Source organism: Aphelocoma coerulescens (genome assembly GCF_041296385.1).
Source record: "Aphelocoma coerulescens isolate FSJ_1873_10779 chromosome W unlocalized genomic scaffold, UR_Acoe_1.0 ChrW_unloc_scaf_1, whole genome shotgun sequence".
NCBI lineage: Eukaryota > Metazoa > Chordata > Aves > Passeriformes > Corvidae > Aphelocoma > Aphelocoma coerulescens.
In genome coordinates, this window is record NW_027184080.1 from 12,725,239 (window position 1) to 12,746,765 (window position 21,527).

General features: G+C 43.9%; 1 protein-coding gene across 2 annotated transcripts in view; it reads left to right on the forward strand.

The window, feature by feature from the left end:
- The window catches only part of LOC138102746 (transcription factor RFX3-like), a 243,462-nt gene that overhangs the window by 163,152 nt on the left and 58,783 nt on the right, over positions 1 to 21,527 (forward strand). For both annotated transcript variants that reach the window (XM_069000496.1, XM_069000497.1), the window contains 3 exons: positions 3,718 to 3,872; positions 17,876 to 17,973; positions 18,286 to 18,435. In XM_069000496.1, the coding sequence (XP_068856597.1) occupies positions 3,718 to 3,872; positions 17,876 to 17,973; positions 18,286 to 18,435 (403 nt within the window). The remainder of the gene's footprint in view (positions 1 to 3,717; positions 3,873 to 17,875; positions 17,974 to 18,285; positions 18,436 to 21,527) is intronic.

Here is a 21,527-nt window from a genome sequence, read left to right on the forward strand (position 1 = left end):
GTCCGATACTGCCGGCGGTGCACTGTCGAGGTGGCAATTGGCACTCGTTGCTCTTCCACTTTCAGGAGCCCAACTGCAGAAGGATTCTCAGACAGTCCGGACAGGGTGTTCAACTGCCTAATGCCCTCTGCCTCCACAGCAGCAATCCCAAACGCCCACCTGAGTCCCTTTGGGTCTTTGTAATAACCATTCCGGAGGAAGTCTATGCCCAGAATACATGGGGCCTCTGGACCGGTCACAATTGGATGCTTTTGCCACTCCTTCCCAGTCAGGCTCACCTCAGCTTCCAAAAGGGTCAACTGCTGTGATCCCCCAGTCACCCCAGCAATGGATACAGGTTCTGCCCCCACATGTCCCGATGGCATTAAAGTACACTGTGCCCCAGTATCAACCAATGCATCATATTTTTGTGGCTCTGATGTGCCAGGCCATCGGATCCACACCGTCCAGAAAACCCGGTTCTCCCGTGCCTCTTCCTGGCTAGAGGCAGGGCCCCTCTAGCCCTGGTTATCATTCTTTCCCTGGGCATACATACTAGAGGTACCTTCGAGGGGATCTGACATATCATCCTCCTGTCTGTAATACCTGGCAGCTCGGTCACGGGAGGCTGAGGCTACTTTCACCTTAGCGGAACCCCCTCGGTTAGTGCCTCCCTCCTTGAGTTCACGCACCCGCGCTGCCAGGACAGAGGTAGGTTTCCCATCCCACCTTCTCATGTCTTCCCCATGCTCACACAGGAAAAACCAGAGCTCAGCTCGTGGGGTGTACCCTCTCTCTCTAGCAGGGGGACGACGGGCTCTGACCTGGGGGCCTGTGACTCGCACTGGTGCCACACTGACCTTCCTCATCTCCTCCCTTATCTCCTTTATCTCCTCTTTGAGGTCCTGGACCACAGCAGAGACATGAGTTTTCAGTGGACCATTGACCATGCTATCATAATTCCTGAGCTTGTTGGCAACAGAGCCCACTGTTTCTCGGTTATTGTCAGCATCAATGGTTGCAATGAAGGTGGTGTATTGCGATGGCCCTAGCCTTGCCAGGTTCCACATCATCTGTCCTGTGCACCTGACCTTATCGGGGTCATTACCGTGCTGTCCATCCCTCCCAAAGAGTACCTCTAATACTGCCACTTCTCTTAGCTGTTGGATCCCTTCCTCAAGTGTCTTCCACTGCATTCTATGATGGTACTCCTGCATTCTCTCTTTGTGAATGAACCTTTCTCTCACACTCATTAAGAGCCGGTCCCAGAGAGAAAGGGGTCCTGGCTCCCTCACAAATATCTGGTTCACACCTGGGTCCTGGGTCAATGATCCCAGATACCTTGCCTCACCACTATCCAGTTGCACACTTGTGCCCATGAGGTCCCAAACCCGAAGCAGCCAGGTGGTATAAGGCTCACGCCCCCTTCGCACAATGTCGTCTCGCATACCACGGAGACTGTCGTACGACAGGGACTCAATGATGATTTCTGGCTCTGGCTCCCCTGCTGGTTGTGAGGGCCCTGGTTCCCCATCATCATTAACTGGTCGTACTGATTTGGTCTTACACTTCCTCCTTTGCACAGGGGCGACTGCTGCTGGCTGTACTTGTCCTTGGGGTTCAGCTGAAACCTGGGCGGTTGTAACATCCGTGGGTTCCACTGCTGCACCGTCAGACTCACCCTTTTTGGGGCAGGGAGAGGTTTTTTCACTAGCTGAGGAGGTGTATTCCCTTAGCAATTGGCATATCCCCTGGTGCACCTGGCCCATCTCCTGGCGCATCTCCTGCATCCCTTTCGCCAGTACCCCCACCCATTTCGGGTAGTCCATTTCTGAGGTGGGCTGTTGGGCGGTATCTGGCTGTGGGGCAGGGTCTCTAGTGTCTGGGGCTGTGTCAGGCTCTGGGGCTGAATCAGGCTCTGGGGTAGGATCTCTAGTGTCTGGGGCCGTGTCAGGTTCCGGGGCAGGATCAGGCTCTGGGGTAGGAACTCTACTCTCTGGGGCCATGTCAGGTTCTGGGGCAGGGTCAGGCTCTGGGGCAGGATCTCTAGTCTCTGGGGCTGGTGTCTGGGTAGTTATCCAAGCCAATCTCAACTTATCCTTGAATGCTAAATAGAGTAGGCCTACCAGCAGCAGGTGGTTAGTATTCAGAAGGAATCTAAACCCTTCAAAAATTGATGGGGTGGGTCCAAATAACTGGTTGAGGGGTTGGGGGAAAACTTCCCCTGGTGTCATTTCCTCACAGAAGGTACCATTGTTAACATAACCCCAAAAACATGCGCTCAGTGTGTGATAGCCATTTATCCACGTGCCCACATTCCGGAGGAAGTTAAAAACCCATGAATTCCTCACCTTCTCGACCCACAGCACAAGCTGGATAACAGCAATGGTAGCCTTAGTGAGAGGACCCATATTCAAGTAGGGAGCTGCAAAGGGGAAGAATATAGCCACGGCCACATGCCACCCGAACCAGGGCAAAGTAGACCACATAGTGCTGCCTACCAAGGTTCCTATATCCAACACACCGAATTAAGTTATCCAGGAACTGTTATTCCTTTTTCACCTCTCTCTCTTAATGCCCTCAGGCCCCACGGTTGGGCGCCAAGATCTGTCTCGGTTTGAAAGACAGGTGTCTGCTAAGGAAGGCAGAAGCCTCCCTTGGAGTGGCAGATGTAACCCCTTTCCCTCTGAGTTATTATAATTTTGAAATCAAGGGTCTTTAGGCAAAGATGTGGGAAAATAGGAATAACAGTTCTTTACTATATATATATATATATATATATATATAACTAGTCAAACAAAACAACAACAACTATGGCAGTAACAGCAAACACAAACCCAGTCCCAGCCTTCTCGGCTGTCAGGCTATTTCCCCTCGGGTGCAGTTCCGCTTGCAGCCGACAGGGATCGCTGGCGGCTCCCGGTGAGCAGGGCAGGTGCGATGGTTCCCCCGCGGCTGCAGGGGGCGCTCCGGAGCGAGCTCGGGGAACACGCGGCTGCTCTGGCGCCCTGGGATCCCGGGGAAGGGTGGAACAAAGGAGCTTCACAAACCGGTGGGCAGCTGGTCCCGGAGTCTCGGAAACAGCAGGCTGGACTGGTAGGCTGGAGCGGCAGGCACAAACACAAATCCCGGGTGGCAGACGAGATGTATCCAAAAGGGGAACCCCCCGGGGCTCCAGGCAGGCAGGGCAAGCACGGCTACAGCGTAGCGAAGGCTCGAAGCAGCAGCGGGGTGGGCGGCCACAGCCCCAGCCTCCAGCAGGGCAGGGAAAGCAGCCCTGGGATCCCCGGTGTTGTTCCCAGCAGAAAGGAAAGACGCCGAAAACGGGAACCAGCAGCTCCTCTCTCCGCGGCTTCTCCCTCCAGACGCTGAGAGCGAACTGAACTGCCCGCCAGGTGAAAACAAAAGCCTGGCCGGGCCCTTTTGTCTTTTCTTAAGTATGGCTATCTCCTCTCAAGTATGGCCATTTATCTCCTAGCAACATGCTATGGGAAAAAATTCCTTTAACAGAAAAAAAAAACTAGGACTAAACTAAAACCCCAACACATACCTCTGCATTATTTATGGTCTGGAGCTGAACTTTGGAGGCTATTTTTTCCCCCAGTTTCATATGGCGAAGTTAGAGTTTCAATTGGATGTAACAGAGACATCTATAAAGTTTTCATTAAATAATCTATTTCAAAATCCATTGTACTTTTCTTATCTGTATGTAAATGCATTTCCATTTATTCACAACAGCAATCTGAGTGAAATAGAAAGTCGACTTCCAAAAGGAAAACTAATTACTCTGTGCAAAAATGAGTCTATTCTGAAATGGATGGGTAACTGTGACCATGTGATGTACCAGGCTTTGGTGGAGATTCTCATTCCTGATGTCCTTAGACCTATTCCTAGTAAGTTAAACACAGATAACATTTCATAAGACTGTCTTTTGTTTTGTTTTATGTGGTGAGATTTTTGTGCCTCGTGAAACTTTTGGGAATGATTTTGAAGGATGTAAACGTAGTGTCTGTGTCATCTTTCCTTAATTCTGTTGAGTAGAAAGGTGTACTGGAGTTGATGTAAACATTGTACTTAAAGAAAAGCAGAGTGGATGCTTCATTGCATTTAGGAAAGCCTCTAGAATTTTTAAGAATATATTTTCTTATGAATTATGCCTTTTTTAACTGCAAATTCTAAGTTTTTATTAAAGATAAAAATGGCTTTCTTTATATACTAGCTCTAGTCTGACAGCTGTGAATGCACTATGGCCCTGAGCCTGAGTCCAGTAATGTCAAGACAGTCTTTCTGTTGACCTCAGTAGGCTTTAGTTTAAGTTTTTTATATATAAGTTCTAGTTGTTAATAAAAGTAAAATGTATATGCTTTGTCATTTCATTTTTGGATAATTAAACATTAATGTATTATCAGTGGCTGCTAAAACCTTATCAGTTTTGATACCTATTAAACCAACACTATCAAACATCTTAAGTCTTGTTTATTGTTCCAATCTATTATACTTTATTTTCTATTTCCAGTATGAAGGACTCATCAATTGATTCTAATATTATGGCCAACTGACCATTATCAGTAATAGAGCATTCTTTTCAAAGCTGATTTTATAGCATCCATCATTGCTCAAGCATGGTGTTTTTTTATGGCTGCTTTTGGTAGTAAATGATTTTTAATTTTTTTTCCAGGAAGGATAAATTCTTTTTAAAAACATCTATTGCATGTTTTGTATGTTGTGTTAAATCTTGAAAAGTAATTATAATTACATATATTAATATAAAATATAATATATAATATTAAAAGAAATTATAAATATTAGGAACCAACAGGGAGACACCTGTAAAATGCCACAAAGGAATTAGGTTGTGTTCCTCTAAAAAGGTGACAAGGTCAATAGGCCCACTAAAGTGCCTCTATAGCAATGCATGTAGCACGGATAACAGACAGGAAAAGATGGAAGCCTCTGTGCACCTGGAAAGCTAATACCATCACTGAAACTTAGTAGGACAAATCACACAACTGAAACTCTGCAATCAATGGCTATAAACCATTCAGAAAGCACAGGCAAGGAAGAAGGGGTGGAGGGGCTGCCCTCTAAAAAAATGGATTGACTAGAGAGAGTTGTCTTTGAAGACAAGTGCTGAATGGGTTGAGACCTTTTGGGTAAAAATAAGGGAAAAGCCAACAAAGGAAACCTCGTGGTTGGTGTTTACTACAGGCTGCCTGATCAAGGTGAGCCTGTTGATGGTGTTCTTACTTCAGCTACAGGAAGCATCACACTCGCAGGCTCTGATCCTCCTGGGGGACCACCTTGACACCAGCAATCTCTCTTCCCACATCTTTCAAGACCCTGAATTTCAAGGCAGGGGCTGGGAGAAAGAAGTCCCTCCCATCATGGGAGAAGATCAGGTTTGTGACCCCCTGAGGAACCTGAGCATACACCAGTCCATGGGATGACAGGAGGAGCTGGAAGCCATTGTGCAGCAGGAAAACTATGACATAGTTGCTGTCACAGAAACATGGTGGGATGACTCACATGACTGGAGTGCTGCAATGGATGGCTATAAACTCTTTAGAAGGGACAGGTGAGGAGGGAGAGGTGGTAGGGTAGCCCTGTATGTTAGGGACTGTCTCAATTGTCTGGAGCTTATTGATGGTGTCTATAGGATTGAGTGTTTACTCAAGAATCAGGGAGAAGGCCAAGACAGATTTGGCAGGAGTCTGTTATAGACCACCCAACCAGGATGAAGAGGCAGACAAAATATTCTATAACCAGCTGGGAGAAGTCTTATTAATCACTAGCCCTTGTTCTTGTGGGAGACTTCAACTTATCAGATGTCTGCTGAAAATACAACACAGCAGAGAGGAAACAGTCTAGGAGGTTCCTGGAGTGTGTACAAGAGATCTTCCTGACACAGCTGGTAAGTGAGCCAACTCGGGAAGGTGCCCTGCTGGACCTGTTGTATGTGAACAGTAATGGACTTCTGGGTGATGTCTTAGGCAAAGCGATCATGTAATGACAGTTTTTGATTCTTGGACAAGTAAGGAGAGGTGACAACAGAACTGCTAGCTTGGACTTCCAGAGGGCAGACTGGCCTGTTTAGGAGACTGGTTGAGAGAGTCCTTTGGGAGGCAGTCCTGAAGGGCTAAGGAGTCCAGGAAGGCTGGACATTCTTCAAGAAGGAAATCCTAAAGGCACAGGAACAGACTGTCCCCACGTGTTGAAAGACAAGCCGGCGGGGATGACTGGCTTGGCTGAACAGAGAGCTTTGGCTGGAACTTGGGGGAAAAAAAAGGAGAGTTTATGACCTTAGGAAGGAGGGACAGGCAACTCAGGAGGACTACAAAGATGTCGGGAGTTTATGCAGGGAAAATATGAGCCAGCGATGTGCCCAGGTGACCAAGAAGGCCAAAGACATCCTAGCTTGAGTCAGAAATAGTGGGACCAGCAGGACATGGGAAGTGATTGTCCCCCTGTATTTGGCACTGGTGAGGCTGCACCTCATATTGTGTATACTTCTGGGCCCCTCACTTCAAGGAAGATATTGAGGTGCTGGAGCATATCCAAAAACAGGCAATGAAGCTGGTAAAGGGTCTGAAGCACAAGTCTTATGAGGAGTGTCTGAGGGAGCTGGAGTGTGGGGAAAAGGAGGCTCAGGGGAGACCTTATGTCTCTTTACAACTACCTGAAAGGAGCTTGCAGCAAGGTGGGGGTCTCTACTCCCTAGTAACAAGTGATAGGACAAAGGGAAATGGCCTCATGTTGCACCAGGAGAGGTTTAGAGTGAATATTAGGAAAAATTTCTTCACTGAAAGGGTTGTCAAGCCTTAGAGTCACCATCCCTGGAGGTATTTAAAAGACATGTAGCTGTGGCACTTAGGGACATGGTTCAGTGGTAGACTTGGCAGTGTTAGGTTAATGGTTGGACTCAATGATCTTAGAGGTCTTTTGCAACCTAAATAGTTCTATGATCCTGTGACCGAACAAGTTGCATGCCAGGGTCCTGAAGGAACTGATGTAGTTCACAAGCCATTCTTCATTACATTTAAGAAGTCATGGCAGTCAGACTGCATTACCAGTGACTGGAAAAAAGGAAACATTGCACCCATTTTTAAAAAGTGTAAAAATGAGGATTCTGGGAACTACCAACCAGTTGGCCTCACCAGTTATCTGTAAGATCATGGAGCATGTAAAGGAAACTTCCCAGTCTGACCATTCAGGAGACTCTCTGGCAGTCACACTCCAAACGCCAGAGACTTTAACTGCTGGGACCAAAGCCCCTTCGCAGTGGCGACTCCAGTGAGCCAAAGGGAGCCACTGCACACCCCACTCACACACAGTCAGACCAGGTTTCCTTACCGGTTTGACCCCAGGTTTCCCATAACAGAGTCTCAGATGTCTCATTCCATAAAGCAATTTATTCACTGCCCAGCAACACAGAAACAGCCTGAGCTGGTGCCTCTGAGGAGTCTCGTGAATGATCAGACTGGGTAGTTTCCTTAACAGAGCAGATTCTCCTGGAAGCTACATTGATGACAGGGGGGACATTAGACACAGCTGACATGGCTTCACCAAGGACAAATCGTGTCTGATTAATCTAGTGGCCTTGTATGATGGAGTGACTGCATCAGTGGAAAATGGGAGAGCTACAGATGTCATCTACTTGGACTTCTGTAAGGCCTTTGATACAGTCCCCCAAAATATTCTGCCCACTGTTAGATGGTGTTGTGGTTTAACCCCAGCTGGCAAATAAGTACCACACAGATGCTCCCTCCCCCACTAGTTGCATGGGGAATCAGAAAAAAAAGTAAAACTTGTGGGTTAAGAACAGTTTAAAAATTGAAACAAATTAAAATATAATAATACTAATATTGTTAATGATTATAATAACAATAATAATAATTGCAATGAAAAGGAGAGAGAGAGAGAAATAAAACCCAAGAAATACAAGTGATGCACAATACAATTGCTCTCCACCCACTGACTGATGCCCAGCCTGTCCCTGAGCAGCGATTGATCACTTCCAGCTAACTCCCTCCAGTTTATATCCTGGGCATGACATTCTATGGTGTGGAATATCCATTTGGCCAGATCAGGTCTCCTGTCCCAGTCATGCTCCCTCCCAGCTTTTTGTGCACCTCACTGGCAGAACATGAGATACTGAAAAGTCCTTGACTTAGGGTAAGCTCTACTTGGGAAAAACCAAAACATCCATGTGTTATCAACATTACTACAGAATCATGGAATCATTTAGGTTGGAAAAGACCTCTAAGATAGAGTCCAACCTTTAACCAATCACCACCTTGTCAACTAGACCATAGCACTAAGTGTCACATCCAGTTTTTTCTTGAAAACCTCCAGGGATGGTGACTCCATCACCTCCCTGGGCAGTCCATTCCAATGTTTAACAACCTTTTTCATGAAGAAATTCCTCCTGATGTCCAGCCTGAAGCTCCCCTGGCGCAGCTTGAGGCTATGTCCTCTCATCCTGTCGCTAGTTGCCTGGGAGAAGAGGCCAACCTCCACCTCACCACAACCTCTGTTCAGGTAGTTGTAGAGAATGATAAGATCACCCCCCTGAGCCTCCTTTTCTCCAGGCTAAACAACCCCAGCTCCCTCAGTCACTCCTCATATGACTTACTCTCTAGACCCTTCACCAGCTTCCTTGTCCTTCTATGGACTTGCTCCAGACCTTCAATGCCCTTCCTGTAGTGAGGGGTCCAGAACTGGACATGGCACTCGAGGTGTGGCCTCACCAGTGCCCAGTAGAGAGGGACAATTACTTCCCTGCTCCTTCTGGCCACACTATTTCTGATACATGGCCTTCTTGGCCATCTGGGCACACTGATGGCTCATGTTCAGCTGGCAATAGACTAACACCTCCAGGTCCTTTTCTGCCAGGCAGCTTTCCAGCCACTCTTCCCCAAGCCTGTAGCATTGCATGGGGTTGTTATGACCCAAGTGCACGACCTGGCACTTGGCCTTGTTGAACCTCATACAATTCACCTCAGTCCATCAATTCAGCCTGTCCAGACCCCTCTCTGTAGGGGTGATCTGCTCCAAAATATTCCACCCTTGGGTGGATCCCATCAAGTCCCATAGACTTGAGTATGTCTACCTGATGTAGCAGGTAGTGATATATTTGCTAGGTGGAAGGAGTCCCACAACTGGAGTGCTGGGATGGAGGGCTACAGGTTGTTTAGGAGGGATAGGCAGGGCAGGTAAGATGGAGATGCGGCACTATATGTAAGGAAGAGGTTTGATTGTACAGCCCTTACAGTTGGCAATGATGTGGTAGAGAGCCTCTGAGTGAGGCTTAAGGGGATGGAAAACAAAGGAGATATTATAGTGGGTGTTTATTACTGATCACCCAGCCAGGATGTAAGCAGTGATGAGTTATTCTGTAAGCAATTAGGAGAAATCCCTGGATCAGTAGCCCTTGTCCTTATGAGAGATTCCAACTTCCCAGACATCAAGTGGGAATATCATCCTGCTGACACAAGCAGGCCTTGGGAAGTCTTGAAGCTTATGGGAGGTAATTTCTTGTCACAAGTACTCTGTGAGCCAACTAGGAAAGCTGCCCTCCTAGACCTGTTGTTTGTGACTAGAGAAGGACTCTTGGGAGATGTGATGGTTGGTGGCTGTCTTGGCCACAGTGATCAACAGTTGGACTCAATGATCTTAATGATTCTATGATCATGGAACGTTTGAGTTTAAAATTTTAAGTGTAGTGAGAAAAAAACATCAGCAGAGTTGCTACACTGGACTTTAAGGAAGCAAACTAAGCTATTGAGGGAGATACTTAGCAGAGTACCTTCAGAATCTGCTTTGAGGGCTTAGGGGCCCACGAGTTCTGGTCAGTTTTAAAAGGTATTTAAAAGACACATAGATGTGGTGCTTATGGACACGGTCATTTGCTTTCTTCTAGTCCTCATTAACTTTCCCTGATCGCCATGACCTTTCAAAGATAATTGAGAGTGGCCTTGCAGTGAAATTAGCCAGCTCCCTCAGCACTCATGGGTGCATCCGATCAGGTCCATGTACTTATGCATCTCCAATGTTTTAAATGTTTCCCTAACTGGGTCATCCTCTATTGAGGAGAATTCTTCCTTGCTGCAGACTTTTCCTCTGGTCTCAGAGGCTTTGGATTCCTGAAGGTAGTCCTTATCAGTAAAGACTCAAGTGTAGAAGGCATCCAGTACCCCAGCCTTTGTCATTAGGTTCCCTGCCCCCATTCAGCACCAGGCCCACATTTTCTCTGGTCTTCATTTTTTCTGCTGATGTACCTGTAGAAACCCTTAATGTCGCTCTTCAGTTTCAACTCCAGGTGGGCTTTGGTTTTCCTAACCCCATCTCTGCACACTTGGACAGTGTCTCTGCATTCCTTCTGGGTCACTTGCCCCTTTTTGCAGCTCCTGTGTGCTTCCTTTTCATGTTTTAGTCGTGAGCTCCTTGTTCATCCACACAGACCTGTCACCTTTGCTTGATTTCCTGCTCATTGTGATGGACCATTCTTGAGCTTGGAGGAGGTGATCCTTGAATATCAAACAGGTCTCCTAGATCCAGTCTGCTCTCCAGGACTGTCTCCCATAGGATTCTTCCAAGCAGGTCTCTGCACAGGCCAAAGTCTGCTCTCCTGAAATTTGGAGTTGTTATCCTGCTATTTGCCTTTTTCTATCCTCTCAGTATACTCAACTCCACCATCTCATGGTCAATGCAGCTCAGACTCCACCCAAGCTTTATATCACCAACAGTTTGTAAGAATTGTAAGAAAAGTTTCCTTGTTTGTAAGAATTGTCTCCAGCAGTGTCTCCTTTTCAGCCCTGTTTTGCCAATTACAAGCTCTCTCTTTTCCATAACACCCTGCTTGCCAACTCATTCCAGTATTCCTTCACTTGATTGTAGGTCGTCATCTCCCTCCCCTGTTATTTCTAGTTTAAAGTTTTCCTCACCAGGTTGTCCAGCCTGTTGGCAAAGATGGTTTTGCCCCACTTGGTCAGGTGTATCCCATCTCTCTCTAACAGTCTTCAATCTTTAAAGAAGGGTCCCTATGGTCATAAAATACAAATACTGATTGTCATTGCCAGCTGGGCAACCAACTGTTGACCCACAGGATACTTCCATTCCCCCTCAAGATCTTGCTTTTCACTGGAAAGACCAATGAGAAAACTACCTGGGCCCCCATACCCTTGACCATTGCCCCATGATGAATGTAGTCACACTTGATATGCTCCAGGTCTCCTCTGGCAGTATTGGTGCCCACGTGAAGATGTGCAAGGAGTAATAATCTGAGGGTCAGACAAACCTTGTCAGTATCACCACAGCATCCTGGATCCAACCCCCAGCAAGCAGTAAATCTTCCAACACAGCAGGTCAGGTTGGCAGATATGGGCCCCAATCCCCTATAGCATGGAGTCTCCCATTATCAGTTGTCACTTCCTTCTGGTGCTGCTGCATAGCTCAGGCTTAACTAGCTCTTAGACAGAGTTCCCAGACCCTCATCTGCTGTGAGGGTACTGCATCTGTTCTTTGCTGGAGATATGCAGGTGAAGCAGGAGCCTTCTTTATGTTTCCAGAAGTCACAGGCTTCCAGCCTTTGCCATTTCCTAATCCAATTAGCACAGACCACCTGATCCTCCTTCAATACAGCTGAGACTTCAGGCTGCAGAGTCGTGAAAACGATCCAGTAGATCTCTTTCTCACCTTCTCTGATACTGCACAGTCTGCTGACCTCTTCCTGCACTTCTTTGGCAACACAGGTCCTGTTCCATTGCACACCTTCTGCAGGCAAGGAAACTGTCTCACTCTGCCCCAGCCTCAGCAAGAGATCCCAAGCACTTGTACTCTGAGAGCTGCATCTTCCCTCAGGAGTTCAATCTGAATTGAGACCTCTGATGTTATAGGGATAGTTCCTTCAATGGCTGGAGGTGGTACCCTGTGACACATTAACACCATTGCTGAGGGCATGAATGCTGTTTTCTGACACAAGTACTGCATCTTTTGTCTGCCTCTGTTAGCTATGCTGTAAGAAGCAACTCAGGAAAATATTTGCAAGTACTGCTTTGTAGAAATGCCCCATCATAGGCAGGTTTCTTTTTTTCTGGATAATCAGAAAGGTACCAACAGCAGCTAGCAAAAAAAAAAAAAAAAAAAAAAAAAAAAAAAAAAAAAGGGAAAATGTGTTTAATTTAGTAAGGATGCAAACTGATAATTCTATTTTTGAGTTTCATCTTCTTTCTTTTCCTGATTTTCAGTATTTGGGGAAACCTACTCTTTCACATAACTTCCTAATAAATATTGCCATAAAAGAAATTAATAGTGAAGAAAACTTTTTGAAAAGCAAGCTCTAAGTAAAATTTGGTCAGTTGAAATTTTTGTGAAAACATTTCAGTGCCCACAGAATGAATGAAAAACTACTGTGTGGGAAAAAGCCAAATTTCTTTGTTTAAAAAGAGGCCAAACACTTTATACTTCAGTCAGGATTAAAATTTATTATTATCTAATGATTCTAGCAAAAGACCAGAGTGTGAGAAAATGAGACAACTCTTAGTTAAATAAAAAATTAAAATAATTTATTGAAAACGGAAAAATGGAAAAATTACAGAAATTAGAAAAATATAAAAATTTGGGATCCTATGGCTCGATAGATGGTATGCCCCAGGAGCACAGGGATTTTAGATCTTCTGGCTGAGACAGCACTGGACCTCAGGTAGAGAAAAAGGACTTGCAGTGCTGGGCTGGCTTTTGGCTGGTCCAAAAGCAAAAAAAATTTACTAAAGGCTCCTTAATAGGAGTAAGGCCTTCCCAGCACTGATGTCCACCACAGCTAGCCTGGAGGGAGAGAGAGAGGGCATGTCTCTGGCTGCCTCGTTGTTTTATAGTGCCTTTGCTCTGCCCACAGCCCACCCACAGCCCACCCACAGCCCGCCCCTTCAGTTTAAAGTGATTGGTGCTTTCCCTTTGACAGATCATCTCCGTCCACCAATGGCTCATCATTGTCAGAGGGGTGGTATTAGTTGAGATAAGGGTGCTAAAATGCCTTCATTAAAATTCAGGTTGCCATGGAGCTTGCCTACAGGGTAATGGCTATGGGGCTAAAAATAGCTGCTGGCTGTTAGAACTGGGGTTTTTGGAATTTGCCTTGGAACCAAAGTACAAGTAAAAACACCTAAAAAAAGTATTAAAATACATCCAACACATCTTAAAACACTTGTAAAAGTATACAGTAAACACAGGAAAGATAATTCTTATGGTGTACAGGTGGTTTGAAGTTTGAAAAGGGAGCATTAAGTTGGGAATTTTTAACTGGGGAATTTTAACTGGGAAGGGTGCAACTCTCTTAAACTACTTTGAACAATTGAAAACACTGATAATGGAACTTGATTTTTGTACCTGGGCTGATGGGTTAATTTTAACATTCAATTTAAAAATATTTAACTCAAAATTAATTAATTAAAGCACTTAATATGCAAAGACCAAGCACAAATAGGGATTTCATGTATGACAGAGCCACTGTGTATTAATGGCAATAGATCCTTTCCCCTGAGAATGGCCTTTTTATCTCTTCACATGTGACAGGATGGACAGCACCAAACTTGTTTGGGAGTTCCTCTTCCAGGCAGAGAAGTTATGTTCAAGATATTTTTCATGTTGTATTTGTCAATTTCAGCAATTACAAATACCAGAAAGACTGCAAAATCTTATTTGTGTAGAAGAAATATTTCAGATGAAAAACCCAAGCTTTTTGAAGGCTTATTCAAAAATACATGTTTTCCTTTTAACTTTTTTTGCTGTATCATTTGATGTGTGTTTAGTAACACTGCAAACTATCTGAATGAGATTTTTTTTTTATTCTGTAGGTAATAAATTAACATGAGCTAATGCTTTGTTAATTAGCAAGTGCATACAAAAATGTTAATGTAGAAACATATGTGGGTTAAATGATTAACAGTGAAAAAGAGTGTTTGTTCTTTGTCTGGAAACCTCAAGAAAGAAAAAAGAAAAAGCCCATTCCATAGAGCTAATTCAGAAGTTTTATAAGTCCAAATTAAATTTCAGATGAGCATCCACATTTGGGGACAGTAACATAAACCAGTTATCACTACAAATTTGAAGAAAATAATGCTGTGAAAAATAAAATATTTCTTTCTTTTTAAGCAAATTGGCTAACTTTGCTAGCAGAAGTTCTTAATTACAGGATTCATCGATTGCTCAAGCTGAAAAAGGGCATTTCTCATATTAGGTGACTTCCACGAGAAATTAATTCTTACTCTACCAAACGTGCTGTTTTGCCTCATAAACAAAATCCAGTCTTTACTTGCACTGTTTCTTCTTAGACGTAGTAAAAAATAAATCACTTATAGATAGTAATATTTCCCTTTTCTGTTTTTTTTCTTCTTTGTTACTGTAGCAGCATTCATTCTCCACCACCAAGTTTTCACACCAGTATGAGCAATCCTACCTTCTGTTCATTTAATACGTTCTTATATATTCCTTATTGATACAGTTGTTGAACATTTCACATTGCATTTTGTTCTTCAGAACTAAAATAAAAAGCATGTTGGCAATGGTTCAGAGTACTTCAAGCTTACTTGAGGAAACTGAAGTATTGCAATAATTGCTGTTTCCTGTGGGGTTTTGCTCTTTAAAAGCAAAAGCACGTAGGCAAAAATTGATGGCAGAAAATTCATGATGGAAGTTTTCAGGAGATAAGAAACAGTTGTTACAATCACTGATGTACCTGTAGGAATGCCAAAAAGAATTTTCACTGCTGATCATAAGTTTTTTGAAGGGGTCTTAGGTGAAGTGGTCAGTTCTGTTTGTTAAATCAGAAACTAAATAATTGTTACATAATATAGAATGAAAGAATAATTCAGGTTGGAAGGGACCTCAGGAGGTCTCTAGTCCAACCTCCTGCTCAAAGCATGGTTAATGCTGAATTCAGACTTGTTTGTTCAGGGCTTTACCCTGTCAGGTCTTGAAAACATCTAAGGATGGAAACGACACAAAGCTCTCTGGGTGACCAGTTGCATTGCTTAACTGTCTTCCTGGGTTGCTTTTGCTCTGCTTTGTTATCCCTCTAGCAGATAGGGACAGCTCTGCTGTTCAAGTTCCTCATGAAAACTGGAGCCTGTGAACATGAAGCTTATTCCAGTTACCTGAAGGAGACCTGTATTGGCTTTACATGGCAAGCTTTTGGTAGAGGTGGGGGGTGCACAGATGCCTTCTATGAGAAGATACCAGAAGCTGTCCCCATGTCAGAAAGGGACGGACACTTTCAGCTGGCTTCAAGATGGACCTGCCGCTGGCCAAAGTCTGAACCAATCATAGACATTAGTAGCATCTCTGTGGTAAAATATTTTTTAAAAGAGTAAAAAATCCTTTCACAACAGATGCCAGGAGAGAGGAGTGAGAATATATGAGAAACCACTCTGCAGACACGAAGGTCAGTGAAGGAGGGGAGAATGTGCTCCACTTGCTGGAGCAGAGATTTCTCTGCAGCCCATGGGGAAGACCATGGTGAAGCATTGTCACCCTGCAGCCCATGGAGGATCCCACATGAGAGCAGGTGGATGTACCCCGAAGGAAGCTGCAGCCCATGGAGAGCCCATGCTAGAGCAGGGTCCTGTCAGGAATGGTGGTCCCGTGGGGAGGAGCCCATGCTAGAGCAGGTTTTCTGTTGGAACCTGTAACCTTGTGAGGAAACGAATGCTGGAACAGTCTGTTTTTGTAGGACTTCACCCTATGGAAAAGACCTATGCTGGAGCAGTTTGTGAATAACTGCAGCCTATGGGAAGGATCCATGTTCAAGAAGGTCATAAAGGACTGTCTTCCATGGATGAGACCCCATACTGGAGCAGGAGAAGAGTGTGAGGAGGAAGGAGAGGCAAAGTGTTATGAACTGACTGCAACCCCCATTTCTTGTTGCCCTGTGCCACTTGGGGGGAGGAGGTAGAAGAGTTGGGAGTGTTGGTGATTGAGGCACGGACCCAGACCGGCAGGGAATCTGAATTGTTTATTCAAAGAAATGAGCTGATTTTATACACTTTTCCAAGGCACAGTATTTCCTTATATGGTAATTCTCACTGCGTGACCTATCCCATGTTGCCACATCAGCAACACACTTTCCAAATGTCCTTCTATGGGATGATCACTCCCTGTTCACTCATCTGTCAGCTCCCGTCAGCTCCCGGAAGGCTCCTCTCCATAGGGGTCTGCTGTGTGACACTTCGTCCCCCCAGGGTCTGGTGGAGACAAGCTTCTCTGTGCCCCCATGTGCTCCTTTGTGCTGCCATGTGCTTCTGCAGGCACATCCTACAGCCTGCAGCTCAATTCTATCTTATCTCTCTCTACATGGGAGTTAAGTTGTTCCTAGAAAGAAGTGAGGGTTGGAGGAAGTTTTTTTAGATTTGTTCTTATATCTCACTATCCAACTCTGATTGGCAATAAATTCAATTAATTTCCCCAAGTTGAGTGTGTTTTTCCTGTGATGGCAATTGCTGAGTGATCTCCCTGTCCTTATCTTGACCCATGAGCATTTCTTCGTATTTTTCTCTGCTGTTCTGTTGAAGAGAGAGTGATAGAGCAGCTTGGTGAACATCTGGCAGTCAGCCAAGATCAAGCCACCACAAGACTTCATCTACTTTTTCCTTATGAGGTAGGCTGTATCAGATACCCACATTACCCACATTGTTATGTCATCTAACCTGGACCCTTAAGCTCTCAACTGGCTTATCATCCATCCCTAGGCAAAGCTCCATGCATTGCAGCTCCTCTTTCATATAGACCACCTTCTTGGCTAGTTTTCCCTAAAGATTCTGTATCTATCCATTGCAGCACTCCAGAGAATCCCATAGTTATAGTTGCACAAAGTCTATTTGGAAACCAGTAAATAGCAGTGTATCCCAGAGGCCAATACTGGGTCCAACACTGTTCAATGTCATTATTGGTGATCTGGATGATGGGGCAGAGCATACCCTCAGCAAGTTTACTGATGACGCAAAACTCTGAAGAGTAGCTGATGCATCACAAGGTTATGCTGCTATCCAGAGAGACCTCAACAAGATGGAGAAATGGGCTGACAAGAACCTCATACAGTTCAACAAGGGGAAGTGCCAAGTCCTGCCCCTGGGGAGGAACAATCCCATGTGCCAGTACATGCCAAGGGGGCCAACCAACTGGAAAGCAGCTTTTCAGAAAAGGACCAGTGGATCCTGGTGGATACCAAGTTGAACATGAGCCAGCAGAGTGTCCTTGCTGAAAAGAGGGCTAGTGGTATCCTGGGTTGTATTAAACAAAGTGTTGCCAGTAGGTCCAGGTAGGTGATCCTTCCCCTTTATTCAGCACCATTTGAGTGCTATATACCTGGAGTCCTGTATCTAGTTCTGGTCTCCCCAGTACAAGAGTGACATGGACATACTGGAGAGAGTCCAATGAAAGGCCATGAATTGGCACTGCTTAACTGTCCTCAAGGTGAAAAAAATTCTCCTATCAAGTCAGGACCTCTTTTTTTTTCAGTTTATGCCCAGTGTTTATCACTCTCCTGCCATGCATCTTTGTGAAGAGGCTGAGTCTGTGTTCTTAAAACCTTGTAGGTATTGAAAGGCTTCTATTAGGTCCCCCCTAAACTTTCTCTTTCAGGCTGAAAAACCTAGTTCCCTCAGCCTCTCCTCATAAGGTATGTGGTCCAGCTCCCTGACCATGTCAGTGGCCCTCTACTGAACTTGCTACAATTTATCAACATCCTTCTTGTAATGGTAGGGATCCAAACCTAAACTGGATAAGTCTCTGAGACAATAAATGCAGTAGTTCTCAATGTGGAATATTTACATACGGAGGATGCAAAAGGTTTCAAGAGAGGCACCTTGCCATCCTTTTCATTTTATTTTTATTCTTTAATGTTTAGGTGCCTTGACTCAAGCCATTCGCAATTTTGCAAAAAGCCTTGAAGGTTGGCTTTCCAGTGCCATGAACAATATTCCACAGAGAATGATACAAAGCAAGGTAAACAAAGTTGACTGCAGTTTTCTTTACTTTCTGCAATTGTACACTAGATGTCATTCAAGATCTAAAAGTAGCAGCATTTTAACTTTTATGCTAAATGTCATATTTAAGTTGAACTTCAAACATGAACTATGGGGTTGGAAATAACTTTGTTTGCAAAAAAAAATCATAGGAAAAACTGTATTTGTTCCATTATATGTGAATTGCAATACCTGAGGGCTCAAATTAATACAGCAATTTTAGAATTAAAATAGACAAAACAGAAGATTGGTTGATAATACAATGTGTTAAGATAAATGGATTTCTTCATAGGTTGCCACTGTAAGTGCATTTGCCCAGACTTTGAGAAGATACACATCTCTCAATCACCTGGCTCAGGCAGCTCGGGCTGTGCTTCAGAACACTTCTCAGATCAACCAGATGCTCAGTGATCTCAACCGTGTGGATTTTGCCAATGTACAGGTACCTTTAACTTTAAAACCCAGACTTTAAAAAAATTATTATTTCCACCCATTTTTAAAATTTTTATTGTTAGCTCTTACTCTATCAAGAAAGCAAAGTGGGAACATTTTTCTGATCTATATATATACAGTGATTCAGTCAAAACTTTCCAGCTTCTGCTTTGGCCATAAGAAAAATAGAACCTCAGAAACATTATCTATTTCCATTTTCTCTGAAGGCTTCTTATCCTTCAGACCATGCATTCTGACAGTTTTTAATGCAGATGAAAGTGTAGACTACATGTGTTCTTAGAATGAACAGCATGAACAATGCCTGAAGATGAAATCTTGGATAGCATAGATTCTGATCTTTCATTAAAAATATTGATCATAGAGCACTATTTCTAATACAGATGGTTTAATTATTTTTAATATGTTTCATATTTTTATTTAAAATACAATATCATTAGTATACTTTCTTTAATTGTTTGTGTTTACATTTCCAACCTTTCCTAAGTAAATGGTTAGAACTAGTTTCCAGTTATCTGTAAAACATAGATTTATTATTTTTCATTAGGTTTAGAAAAGGTTTCCCTTTTATCTCTTTCTTCTCCTTAGAAGAAACAAGTTTTTTTCTCCTGTTGCTACACTAACTTACATGGCCCAGATACTGATAGTCATACATTTGTCTTCTTTCATGAACAAACATTTTACAACATTTTACCTTAAAAGTTCAGAAGTTCACTAGCACAGTTGAATTCAAGTTTGTTGCAAAGATCTCTGAATAAATAACATTTAACACAATATAGTTATATTGCATAATAGTGTGTAAACTACCTAAGATTTAGTATGTAACCAAATATATGTGTGCCGGTTTGGACAAATGTGGAGGAAAATATCCTCTGATAGAAGGCAGGTTACAACCAGCCCTCCCCCACCAGGTTCGGGAAGAAAAATTTTCCTTGGAGGAAAGTGAAAGAGATAAAAAACTATTTATTTAACAAACACACAAGAAAAGGATAATAATGCTAAATAATAAAACCTCTCGCTGTGGAGAGAAACCTGGGAAGATTTCAGAGTCCTTCTGTAGGTGTGGTCTCTCTCCTCCTCCTCAGAGCTGGGTCGGTGTGGGCCCACCTCCAGGGCTTTGGTGGAAAATTCTCCTGGTGTGTTCTGATGTTGAAACAGTTCAGAAGAGAAGAAGGGAAAAACCGAAGTCCCAGGACAACAAAGTTCAACTCTCTGTCTCCCTCCGGAGAAAAGGAGCCAAAAGCTGGCTGAAAAGCAAGCAGGGTGCTTCCTCCGCTCTTTTCGCCGCAGCAGGACGCAGAGGAGTGTGTATCTGTGTCTTTGAACAACTGTTTTGAAAAGTTTGCTCAGTTTTTTCCTCTCCCCCGTCTCAGGCTCAGTTTAAAGGCACAAAATTAATTTCTGGGCATAGAGCAGAGATAAGGGATACACATCATAAAGTCACCCCAAGACAATATGGTATATTAGAAATTGTTCTGTGGTAAGATATCGAGTCTGTGAAAATTGAGATGTTAACTTGGCGTGTGATAGCTAGAGTTTAAGAATATGGTCTTTGTTAAATCAATATTGGCTTTCTCAAATTCCATTTAAAGGAAGTATCCATATTGGTCTTATTAAAACTTTAAAATTTAATATTCCATGATAATACTGTGAATTGCTCTTTATTGTATATAGACTGTGTTTGTCCAATTGTGTGCTATTTATATTACTCATTACTCATTAGGCAATGTGTAATATATTGCAGACTGCGGATAAACACAACAATCCTTTCTTGCCTATAAAAGAAAGCTCTTTTTAAGTGAGGGGATTAAAAAATGTAACAGAAATTGTATTTGGTCTTAAGTCCTTTGTTGTGGTTTACGAATGGTATTCCCCAGTTTAGTGTTCCCACTGAAACACCCCAGACCATGTGCTGCTCACTTCATTCCCCCCCTCCCCCTGTGTCAGGATGGAGAAGAGAACTGGAGGTACAAAAGGTAAAGATCATGGGTTGAGATAAGAACTATTTACTAGAAACAGCAATGAGATAAGAAAACAAACAGCAACAGCAACAATATTAATATCAAAAGTGTATAAGAGAGGTGAGAGATTCACATGGAAATGTTCAGCACTACACCAAATGGAGCCCGACAATACTCGACCTCTGCCATGCTACCCCAACCTGGAAGGGACCCCTTTCCCCATTCCTGGAAAATTATATGAGATAGTATAGAAAAACCTCCAGGTCCTAGCCATGCCTCCTCTTGGCTACCGCAAAATTTAACCCTGTCCTGGCCAGAACAAGGACATCATCCACCCCTACAACTTCCAACTATATACATATATATATATACACATATATACACAATCACAGGTATCATTGCCATAGTCAATGACCATCCCTCCAAGATGTCTGTTGAGTTCATTTAGTCCATGACTGTGGGTTCTATCCATCCTAAATGTCTTCCAGGGGTGGAGAGCTGCTGTGCTGTCAGCTGGTTGCAAGCTACATCAGGAGCTCATGACTGGTATATCTGGAGCAGTCCATCCTCATTTTCCATGGTAGTTATGATATACAGTGGCAGTGTCATTCAGCAACCAGTATGTCTTGGGGTGACCTTATGATGTGTATCCCATATCGCTGCCTATGCCCAGAAATTAATTTCTGTGTCTTTCTATGCCTCTAAACTGAGCCTGAGAGGGGGAAGGAAAAAACTGAGCAAAACTTTTTCAGGGCAGTTTGCAGCTTGTTCAAGGTCACACAGAGATAGCAGGTTTTTTTTCCCAGCTGTGGCAGGGGAGTGAGGAAGCACCCGGCTTGCTGCTTTCCAGTCAGCTTTTGGCCAGTTGTTTCAGTTTCTTGTTCTCCGGAGAGAGAGAGAGAGAGAGAGACTGAGAGTTGGACTTTGCTTTTCCTTCTCTGGAATTCCGGATTTTCTCCCTTTTCTACTGGACTGCTTTCAACCTCAGAGTACATCGGGGGGACTTTCCACTGGGCACAGAGGGCCTGGCCCTGGCCCAAGCCCCAGCGCCGAGGAGACCAAAGGGAGGACTCTTAACACTTTCCCAGGTTTTTCCTCCACAGTGAAACATTTTATTATTTAG